Source organism: Grus americana, chromosome 10, assembly GCF_028858705.1.
Source record: "Grus americana isolate bGruAme1 chromosome 10, bGruAme1.mat, whole genome shotgun sequence".
Taxonomy (NCBI): Eukaryota; Metazoa; Chordata; class Aves; order Gruiformes; family Gruidae; genus Grus; species Grus americana.
Genome location: NC_072861.1, coordinates 13,834,989 through 13,846,296, shown reverse-complemented (window position 1 = coordinate 13,846,296; position 11,308 = coordinate 13,834,989). Strand labels below are relative to the sequence as shown.

Below are 11,308 nucleotides of genomic sequence, written 5' to 3'. Positions count from 1 at the left end.
GAAAATTGCCCCATACGTTCTTGTATTCGGAACATCATGTCTACTGTCATTCAAAACCTAGGTCAGGACACGTTACTTCCCATATTGCTGCTCTAATAACTACTAGGTACTCACCCATGAATTTGGAAAAGAGCTGATGAATTTTTTTCTTTACATGAGCAAGTCCAACTTCTGAGATGACATGTCTTAAGTAGCAGGCTGTAGCCAAAGCTGCAAAGAATAACCCTCTACTTCTCTTGTGGTGCAAGCCAAAGCCAGAGATGAAAGAAACCAGAAAGCCAGGGTTTCGTTAGCCAGTTAGTTAGTTACAGAACCAAGCAAAGCTCGAAGCTCTGAAGCTGGATTTAAGCTAGTTTGCCATAAAGAGTTCAGCTCCCTTCTCATTGCTCTGTTGTGTACACAGAACAATTGGCAAAAGATTACATGTTCCTCTGAGGCTGCAGAATAGTTCAGTCATTACTAGATCTGTGTTTTCTAAGCAAAGCAGGAGAAGGCTAACAGAAAAACAAATTAATTCTATCTTTATTTTGATAGTACTCAAGATGCCCGAGTCCTTCATTTTGAGGCGCTTTTTTGCATAGTTTCAGTTATAGCATGTCCCTCTCCACCTAGTCTTCTCTTTCTCCTCCTTCTCCATCCCTTTCAAATAAATAAAAAAGTAGGAGTGTATTGACTTTTCATTTGTTGGCAGTAGTCACCAGAGATACTCACCCGTTTATCACAATGGAGTTCTATACAAACTCAGTGAAGTTAGGGTAAGTTTGTACTTAGTTCAGAAGAATTTGTCTCTGATCCTCCTGCTAGAAGAAAATTTTAGCAGGTATTATAAATGCTACACAATCAATAGAGAGAGAGCAAGATTATTAACATTCCAGTGGCTGAGGTGTCATAAAACTAATACTTTGGTTTTAATTCATGCATTTTTAATGTAGCATTGTTTTCTTCACTGAAAGTTGATATATTTAGCAAAAGTGACCTCCAGCTCAAAAACAAATGCCAGAACTATAGGAATAGAAGCAGCAACCACTGTTCTTATCCCACAGAAATATTTATTCAGTTGGTCAGTAAATTATAGGAATTTTTAATGCTGAGAACTTGTACTTAGTACAACAACATCATAATATTGACAACAACCACTTTGCCTTTTGTCAACATACAATGTGAAACATGGATTAACTTGCTCACAATAAATTACAGTGTGGTATATGAAAAGAGCTCAATGACATCAGTAACTTAGGAACTGGTTACAGTTAGCTTCACTTACAGTATTTTTAAAAATGGTTTTCAATAGTAAAATCATTGCAGCCAAAGATAAAAAAAATCCACGTACAATAATAGCAAGGAAATGCATTTCTGGAGCAACAGTGAGCTACCAGGAAACACTTCATACAGTGATCTTCAAGGCACAAAGCAAAAAAACTGGGTATGGGTTTTTTTGCAGGTTGATGGAGTCAGGGAAGGTAAATTTTTTTTGAATATAAAATAAATACATTTTAAAAAGACGCGTACAAAAGTCAGTAAGTCAGTTAAATAGCAAGGCTTTCACAGAATGCCACACTGACAGAACATTTGTGAATCCATTTCAGTCATGAAATCACGTTCACAGCTTGAATGACACAATCACTGAGGCAAGGGAACCATCACTTCAACATAATTAATGGGGAAGAAGCCAGACTCTCCATTTAACATCCCCTCATACCAATTCTCATCAATCTGATTGGTCAAGGTGATGATGTCCCCTTCCTTAAACCCAAGCTCGCCTTCGTTTTCTGGCTCAAAGTCATAGAGAGCTTGGCAGCACGGCTGATCCATGTGCATTGAAGAACCTGCCCCAGTGACAGAAAAGACCCACATTAACAGAGTCGCACAGCATCCCACCAGCCGCTAAGCGTAAAACAATGGGTCAAAACATGTAGCCCTGCTATCGTGAATTTCTTCCTCCCCCTTTGCAACATTTCTTCCATTGCTTTCACCCGTTAACATATGGACCTTCTACATATAAAAATAATACTAGTGGTAATTAGTTTAAAGCAGAATTCAGTTTCTCCCTTTGGTTCAGATGCTACTCCATTTTCATTCCTAGTTGCCTTCCCTTTCAAAAGGATGTTTATCTCAGAGATAGCTTGAGTAATCACAGTTGTCTAAGTCAGCGTGGTCTCTTTGGAGTGGTGGCTAGAGGAATTGGAATGGTAGGACTTGAGGAAGTAGAAGAGTCAAGAGAAGAAGTGACAAGTAACCATTTAAACAAACTGTGAATGCCTACCAGCGGGCAGGGGCTCAGAGCCAGCCATCCAACCATGCGCTGACAGCTTGGAGGCAGCCACCTGGATTTGCATGCTATGTGTGTTTGCAGGAGCAAGGCTTCTAGCCGCACACTTCCAGGTGCTCCTTCCATCCTCACCTCACTTGAACAGCAACAGCCAGTTCTGGGTTACTGCTCCCCAAGTTCCTGTGTTCAAGCCCTTTCTTGTACACATCCTCCATCTGAACTAAAGTAAAGGTTATACTAGGAACAATGGTGCCTGTCAAACTATTTTACAGATTTTTTCCAATACAGTATCAGGCTGTTATTGTGACTTACAGGCTGTTCTTCTAACTTATGCTGCTTGCCCTGCTATAAAGATCTTCATTCAAAATTAGTCTTTTCAAATATTAATGGTACCATATGCTAACATCGTAGTAAGTACATATATTTACAGGAAAACAAGTAAATATAAAGTACAAAACAGAATCACCATTAGCAAAAGAAGTTAACCTTGTAAATGCACTCACCTTTTTTAAAGACATTTTCATGAAGGGGTGTTAATTGGCTTGGATTTGTGGTATGGACATATATGTAATATATTCATTCATTCATATTTATGAATAATAATAACTTATTCTAATAAAATGTAATATAATGTTCAAATTGTAAAGCTTAGGTCTGTGGCTGAGGACTAGCCAGAGGTTCAACTCAAGTTTAGCCATAACAGATTTTTGAAAACATATACAGCATATCCAAGTAAAAGTCTGATAGTTTGAAGCGTATTTACAAAGAATAGGAGAAAAAAAAAATCTCATGCTGTTGCCATGTAAACAGTAGTAAAACACATTATAGCAAGGCAAAGAGCTCTAGAACACTAGTACTTACATTAAAACACTTAATATAAAATACTAAGTTATTCAGGTTGTCTGATTTGCAACATTGCAACAATTCTCAAATATTCTAGTCCTGACTCTCTCTCCCAGCTATCACACATGCTAATCATGCAATCACCTTGGAGAATAATATTTGTCTGGGTAAATCTGCACACAATGGGCAATGCAATACAGATATAATAGCTAAGATGTCAAAAAAGCATCTTTTTTTATATGCAGAAATGGATTTTACTCTGCTAAACATCGTAATGTGTAGGAAACTATTGAAAAGTAACTGTTCAGGCATTTTCTAGTAACAGGAATCAGGAGAAGTCTCTTAACGTAACCAGCTGACAACTATGCTGGTGATCAGTAAATGAGAAGAGGTGAAAGCATCTTTTTAATCGACAATAATAATATTGGTGGTAATACTTAGTGTTAAAACTGGGAAGTAGGAATTACTTTTCTATTTTGTGGGTACATTTTATCCTTTAGAACAATAGAAGAGAGCTTTTATTTATAGCAATGAAAGAGAGCTGCCAACACAGAGATCCCCTCAGCAAACCTCCCCAGAACATTGCTGTAACAACACTGGACTAGTCCACTGTCTGCGTCTGCTGCCCAGTGACGAAGTTTTACAAGAACAAACTAAATTATGGCTAGTCTAGTACAATCACACAGGTGAAAGCTTGCTTCTGGACATATTTTTGCTGAAACAGTCCAAGCAGAAAAAAAAAGATGAGCCACAATTTCCTTAAGAAAAATGGTCTGATTGTGTTCAAAACCAGCTGAGTTACTTTCAGTCTTTGCCAAGGTAGAACCGGTACCAGCTTACCGGAACTGTCAACAGCAGAAGGCAGCGCTCTGAATAATTGACAAAGTTCCTTGCTTTCACCAGCTGCTCCAGTGGGGCTAATTTATTATTGCAAGGCGGTTCATTTCTGACAGTAAGGTACCTGATATGAGATGGATCATGTTTGGTTCATTTTAAGCTGCAAAGAACCAAAAAGAAGTGTCTGGCAGCCTGGAAAGATTTTTAAATAATGGTCACAGCCAGAACAACTGGTTTCATTCCAGGCAGTAGGATCAGTCAAAGTCTTCATTAGAGTCAGGCAGCTGCTGCTACTGTATAATCCAATGAGTCAAAGCTTCCCTGACAAAGGTAACAGGGGCAGCACTGCCTGACAGTCTGCAACACGCACTGTTTAACATCACAGAATTGGCGACATGATTCCAGCGTTTTCCTGGCTATTCAATACTTGCACATCCTTTCCTGTTGCAGAGATTTAAGCTAAAGAAACAGCACTCTTTTTTTTCCCCAAACAGGGTTTATGTTAATTTGCAACACCATGCATGCCTCCTTAATTCTTCCAGCTGCGGAGCTAAAATGCCACACCTCATTGTCATATTCAAAAGATGACTTGTCATTAATCTCCAGACTACTCAAACCTGGTGGGGAAATTGCACCTAAGAGGTTAAAAACACAGGTGTCCACTTATCTCTTATACAAACATTGTGGATGGAGATCCGCAAGGCTGGTATGAGAAGCAGCCGAAGGAGGGAGTCTTAGGGCAGCAAGACAGCCCTGTTTTGGCTAGAGAATGTGGAATAAACAGATAGACGGTTTCCACACAGAATTTTGAAGGCCACAGTGCCTGCAGTGAGACCTTTTGCTTCATTATCTGCAAAATGAATATTCAAGTTGACACCCTAGATATGCTAATGAGCTAAAAAGGCATACATGCTAAACATATATGACTATAGTACTCAACTTTCCACCCAAGTCATGTTAAATGTCATCCCTGGGAGGGAACAGCTAAGGTTGGGGTATAAAGGACATGGAGGAAGTTACCCCCGGGGAGGAAAGCAGAAATTGAAGACCCCAAAGGGGCAGTCAACGGGCTGTGCTCCTCCTCCTCCACCCAAGACAGGGACACCTTCTTGGTAAGCAATTGCAATTTCACATTTTCAGTGAAAATAGCCGGGATAGTATTTTGCTAGCATTATAATAATAATCATTGTCATATATTGGCGCTATTGCAGTGAGTGCATTTATCAACAGCAATTCCAAACTCTTTGTATCTCACTTTAATAAACTTTCTGTTAGTTTCAACTTTGGAAAACTGAGTCAGTGCAAGTCCTTTGGGGGCTCTGACAGACAAACGTTGACTCACACAGCACAAATGGAAAAAACCATCACAAAAAGAGGCTTAGCAAGAAGCTGTCTATGATTTCTGGAGTATTATAGAATGAAACCAGAATGCTGTTCAATGCTGGTTTGGTTGTTTGTTTGTTTTCCCCAAAAGGGAGTTACTGCCTGTACCTGCATCTACTCTGTCTTCTATACCACGTTGCATACATATGGTAGCAAAATTATACTTTAATAATCACAAACTGGAAGCTTGCTAAGATCATTAATCCAATTCTTCCTCACAGCTGAAGTGAGTAAACTTCTAGATGCTTATGTCAAATTCCAACACATGGCAACCAGACCCATTTATTTCATATCACAGTCAGCCCTGATGAACAAAAAGAATGAAAGGCATGATGTAACACAGCATTTAAAGACAGTTGTAAACTGAGCCAGATGATGCTCATAGCCTCAGCTGATTAACAAGGATAACAATGAATTAGAACAAAAACACAGATTTGTTATCTGTGCTTAATCAAAGCAGCTAAATAATTCACAACATTAAAATGAGGTTGCTGCGAATCTAGCCCTGCAAATGTGTGCAAGTCATTAGTAGTAAATAATCCCCATGTGTCAGGGACCATACAAAGGAAAATACTATTTCTGCTCCAAGCAGCTGATACTTGACTTGAAAAGCTGTGGTGAAACACAGGAAAAGCCATTTCAACACTCAGAACTGGACCGTGGTAGTTCTGCTGAAGGTATCACAGCCTACTCTGACTGTCCTGTTGATTTCTATGGGTTTGCTGAATACTAAGATACTACTTACCTTGAGTGATAGTGTCAGAGAAATTAAAGGTCTACATTTTGATAGGGTCAATGTGTAAACAGGGCAAATTAAGCACAAACAAGTGCTTGTTTGTGTTGGATGAAGAGGTCAGTTTTCTAAATGAACAAAGAAGGTGATCATGATGCTATCCCCCCTATCACATGGAGACCTTAAAATATTTAGCACTTTTGCTGAGAGATGCATGGTTCATGTTTCTAAAACACAGACCATAAATCTAACCTGTTTCATGATTCTGATTTTAAACAGGAACAGAAAGGTTTCCCCATTTACAAGCAGGGCATATCGACCCTACTGCAGTTCCACAGAAATCCATATGGATAACTTTTGAGTATGGAACAGGAAGAGAAAGAAAACAATGAACAATGACTTCACTGATGCTTGTATCTTCTGGGGAGAGCAGCACAGCATCCATAGCTTCTTCAGGAGGAAAAAACATGATAGATGGTCTTTCTGATATTAGTAGCAACACTGAGAATAGCAACAATTATTAAATATATCCCATTTCTCCTTTTCATCTCTTTCATGGTTGTTTTATTTCTTTTCCATTCTGACAGCACTGAGTCAAGCAGTAAGTGAAAATCCTTCACTTAGTGATACGCAAGCAGTTGATGCAATAGTCCGTGAATGGAATCAATGAATGGAAGTGGCTCACCCTTCCTTATCTTAGTGTTCAGTAGTCATTTATTTCAAGTTCATTCACTGAATTTTAACTCATTAAAACTGGCGCTTTTTTTGCTCTTTTTTTTTTTTTTAAGTGGGCTGTCATCTAGTCCATGTTTCTCCCAAACGCAGGACTGATTACCCTTGAAGGACATCTTGGATAAATTGCTTCATGGCAACAATAAACCACTGTAACACATGTGCTGTTTTATCTCTGATCTGACACACTATTTTAAATACAAATGCTGAATCTGAATCTCCTTTCTCCACTGCATGTGCAAAGCAGAAAAAAAAAAAAGCCTATCTAACTTGACAAGTAATTGATAGGGGCCTAGAAATTTTATGCTGAATTTTTAATAAAGCTTGCTATGTTTTTGCTACTTTCATCCAGATGTGCTGTGAAAATAACTAGAAAGTTATTGATTGCTGCAAACATCCCCAGTGCTTTGAATGAAATGTGTCCTTGCATCACGTCTTAGGAACTGGTGCTGTGAACTGAGAGCAGGTTGTGTCCCTCAATCCCACATTTGACAGCAACACAAAACTGCTCTTAGCATTCGGGCAGCACAGGAGCTTCACTAACACACCCTCAAGTAGTTTGAAGCACAAAAGAAACAAATCAAGGAATAAGATCTTGCTGGGTGGATTTATGCTGCCAAACTGCTGCAAATCCCCTTCAGTACGGATTGTAGAATAGCTTCATCTTGTAGCAGAGTGCAAGAAAATTAGAGAGACATTAGAAGGAGCATGAAATTACAGCTCCAAGCTTTATTCTTTCACCTTTAGTTCTCTTATTTCTCTCCGAACAACCTTTAAAAAGGAACAAGACTGGAGGGAAGAAGAAATTGGAAAGTGAGGAAAAAAAATGAAAAAGCTTCTGAAAAAGATCCTAGATACCAAGGAGAGAAGGGAACCTTTGGCTCACTGCTTCCCCTCTATTTTCCTTACAAATAATGTTTATGGAAAAATTTGGCTTTTTCATTCTCTTTTCTTTACATATTGTTGTCTTTTGTGTAGTGGTTTGTTCGGTTTTTTTAATTGGTCTTCTCTCATCACCACTGTAGCCATTAAGGAGATATGAGTAAAATTATTTTGCCCTAAGATGAGGAAAAGCTATTTCAATGAGTAGTGTAACCTTACGAATTAATATCATTCACACAACTTTCAAGGGCTTTCAAAGTTGGTTTTTTTTTCTGTGGAATCAGGGCCTAATCAAAGGAAGGGATCCTACTCCCACACCAATAGGTACCTATCCACTTCAGTTCACAAATGCACACACTTTGGTGCGTACTTCAGGGGACAGTAAAACACCTTAATATAATCAGCAAGGCTGGGAGTCATGTCTGAATTTTACATGGCTAATAGTTATGATTCTGTACTGATCATTTATGGTCTCAGACTGTGGAGAGAAATTAGCATCTGGAGATATTCCAGAAAGCGATCTAACACACCCACCTTAGGCATCTGTCTTTGCAAGAAATGAACTGTTTTCTGCAGATGCCGCTCCCTCACTCTCCTCCCACCCTCAGTGGCAATACAGAGAACCTAAAAGGCCGAGCAGAATGCCACACCTAAATTTCAGATGGGTGAGAGACTGTTGAGAGGAACTCTGCTTCACAATTCCACTTCCAAATCTGGGAAGCAAACTAGGGTCAGATGCATGGATACTGATGCTTCATGGATCCATTGTTCTCATGGTACAAGGAATACCTCAAGCAACAAACTGGCAAAACATCTATCAACACGCTAATTCTGTGGCCATAGACTTACCTGATGATTTTATGGAAGAACTATAGGCAATCCCATTGTGCTGCTGATTATCACCAATTTCCAGAGTTGTAGTTACTACAGGCTTTGGCTTAAATTCACGTTTAGGCCGACTAGACGCTACATTTATTCTGGAACACAAAGAAGAGGGGCAAGAGATTTACTTGAAGGAAGAAATACTTATGGAGCTTCCACCAGGTTCAGTGCTTTGGTGTTTGAAAGGTGGGAAAAAACCCTTCTGCTGGTTTTGGTTTCAGGCTTTTTTTGGGGGGTGCGGGAGGGAGGGTAGGTTTTTTCACTAAAAACTACTCAGTTCTCATGCAGTATTTGAGTGTCAGCAAGTCCCTGTTTTATTTAATACTTTGGTCCTGCTGACAGAGGCATAAAGCTTAACAGCCTGAGTTTGAGAAGTGCTGAGCATCCACAGCTGCCACTGAGTTCAGCAGAAGTTCTAGGAATGAGCTCCCTGGAAAGCTCAACTGCAAATGACATATGCAGAAACCCAGCCAGGACAGAGGCCCAGGGACTGCATCTCACATGTTGCCTTTTTATTAGAGAAAATGGGAAACAACCATTTGGTCAGCACAACTGCCTCAATACCACTTCCTGTATGTGCTCGTGGCCCAGCTGAGACCTTCTTGTCTCACTGGCCCCTCCAGCTGCTATGGTACAGGGTGGCTACAGACACAGCTACCCTCATGCTAATACAGCCACCACGTCCGCCCTGACCTCGGGAAAGCCCCAAACAGTTACCTCGACTCTGCGACTGCAATGTTAGCCTACACTATGGTGACACTCAAGTCATTTAGGTCTCCTGTTCGCCGCCGGTTCTCTGAGTGACATATAAGAAATAAATGACAGCAGCATTTTTTTCTTCTATTAGGATGACACAAAGTATCTGAGCCTTTCATAAGTGCATTACACCACAGCTGTGTTCCTAGCCAGCTGGCTATTTCCTTACTCTGCTGCAGAATTTTGTTATACCCCCTTAATCTCAATAAAAGCAGGCCAACTTCTCAGCAAAGCCTCCACTGCACAACTCAAAGCATGCAAGTTTAAATAAACCTACAAACAAATGGAGGCTGTCCTGATTAACCTCCACAGATGTAAGTGAGAGATTCTGCACACACTCAAAGCTTTCTGGGCAGATCCAGCATTACATTAAAGGCTCGCGGCACAGCAAGAAGTTGCCAGGTGGCAACGGTTTAAAGCAATGAAGTCCAGTAAGGCACAGAGCACAGCAAACATGCGTCTGTGAAATGGTGCTGCAAGATCTGTTGCTTCAGTGACTTTTCACATTCATGAACCTCAGCTGCAAAAAAAGTTCAAAATTTTCTGATGGGTTCAGTCTTACCGGTTTTGCAGCTTGCTCTGCAGATCCTCCAAAATTTCTGTGGATTGTTTATGGTAATCTAGTGCTGCTTCTACAAACACAGCCAACTGGCTAACTTGTTCTACCTGAAATATAGAGAGGGAAAACAGTTGTAAGGAGCCTGCAGTACATTCAGCTGAAGGATAAACAAACAGATCATTAAAAGCAGACGTGGTATCTCAAAAGACCATGATACCTTGTGGAGGCTATTGAAAAAGAGCGTATGTGATTCTATCAAACAAATTGCCAGTTGGAAACTGAACAAAAGTGAGGTGTAACTTCTAGTTCACTAACTAAGGGCTGGGTCCTTAAGTCATTTCCTTTCATAATGTGCAAATCCCTTCTGCTTTCAACCTCCAAGCCAGCTGTCTGTCAACACCCGAGCCTCAAATAGTTAAAAGGACATGGCCCCTTAGCAGGAGAAAGAGGGACTTTTCTGATCAGCAATGCTGGAAGAAATTACACTGTGATGGCTCTTACAACTCAGACCCATTAGTGTTTATTAGCAATGTTTACAAACTACAGTTCCAAAATGATCTGGACTTACCTCACTAGATGGCAGCATTTATAAACCAATAAATGAAACATGATTTATCTGCTTGGATTTAAAAAGTATCAGCCTATCATTCAAAAATGTGAATGCTGAGGAAAGGAGGAATGTGAAGCAGAAAGAAAAATCAAAATATTTTAATTCATGAGGTAACAGAGAATCTTATTCCCCTAACACAAACTGAAAAGTTCAAGCTGTACTGGGGATGGAGCAGTAACAGATACTTATTTGTCCTCTTCCTTTAAGACAACGTTAAGAAGACAGACCCCAAGAAGTCTGACATGTTGCCATTCCATCACGATGTCTTCAGACATTGGATCACAAGAAGGTATCTGAGTAAACTTTCTGCAAATGTTTTACGGACCCATGGCAATTCTGTGCTATACTTTGTCTGCTTTTACTCGGTTAAAAAGATTATTAGAAATTCTGCCTGGACTCCAAGAGAGCCAAACATTGTCACATAGCATACAGAAACGAAATGCACAGAACCAAACCAACAGCTGACATAATTCCATCACGGTCAGAAGAGAGTAATGTAAACCAGCTGAGGACAACTCACAAAGTGCCTGGGGTTTGGATGGGGTAGTCAGAGAAAATGGATAGACGAGGACTGTCCAAACAAGACAACTAAGAGCCAGGAGGGATATGGAATTGTGGATTAGGAAAAGAGAGAGAGAGACTGGGAAAGAGCCAGAGAAACTTGATGGACTAAAAGCCACTCAGCAAGAGAAGCCTGGGACTGGCTGAGTGGGAAAGGCAGGAAGATGGATCTGATAAGAAATGCATGCAACAGTGTCTACGTGGGAGGTCTGGAACTAGCTGTGCAAAACCTGAGAAAGAGATGTGGATGAGGACAGTCTG

The 11,308-nt window shown here is 40.1% G+C and overlaps 1 protein-coding gene across 1 annotated transcript in view; it reads right to left on the bottom strand.

The window, feature by feature from the left end:
- Positions 1-1,032: 1,032 nt before the first annotated feature.
- The window catches only part of SH3GL3 (SH3 domain containing GRB2 like 3, endophilin A3), a 55,047-nt gene continuing 44,771 nt past the window's right edge, over positions 1,033-11,308 (bottom strand). Inside the window, exons 7-9 of the mRNA XM_054837240.1 lie at positions 9,880-9,983; positions 8,529-8,656; positions 1,033-1,826 (exon numbers count right to left, since the gene is read on the bottom strand). Coding sequence (XP_054693215.1) covers positions 1,621-1,826; positions 8,529-8,656; positions 9,880-9,983 — 438 coding nt within the window. The 3' untranslated portion in view covers positions 1,033-1,620. The remainder of the gene's footprint in view (positions 1,827-8,528; positions 8,657-9,879; positions 9,984-11,308) is intronic.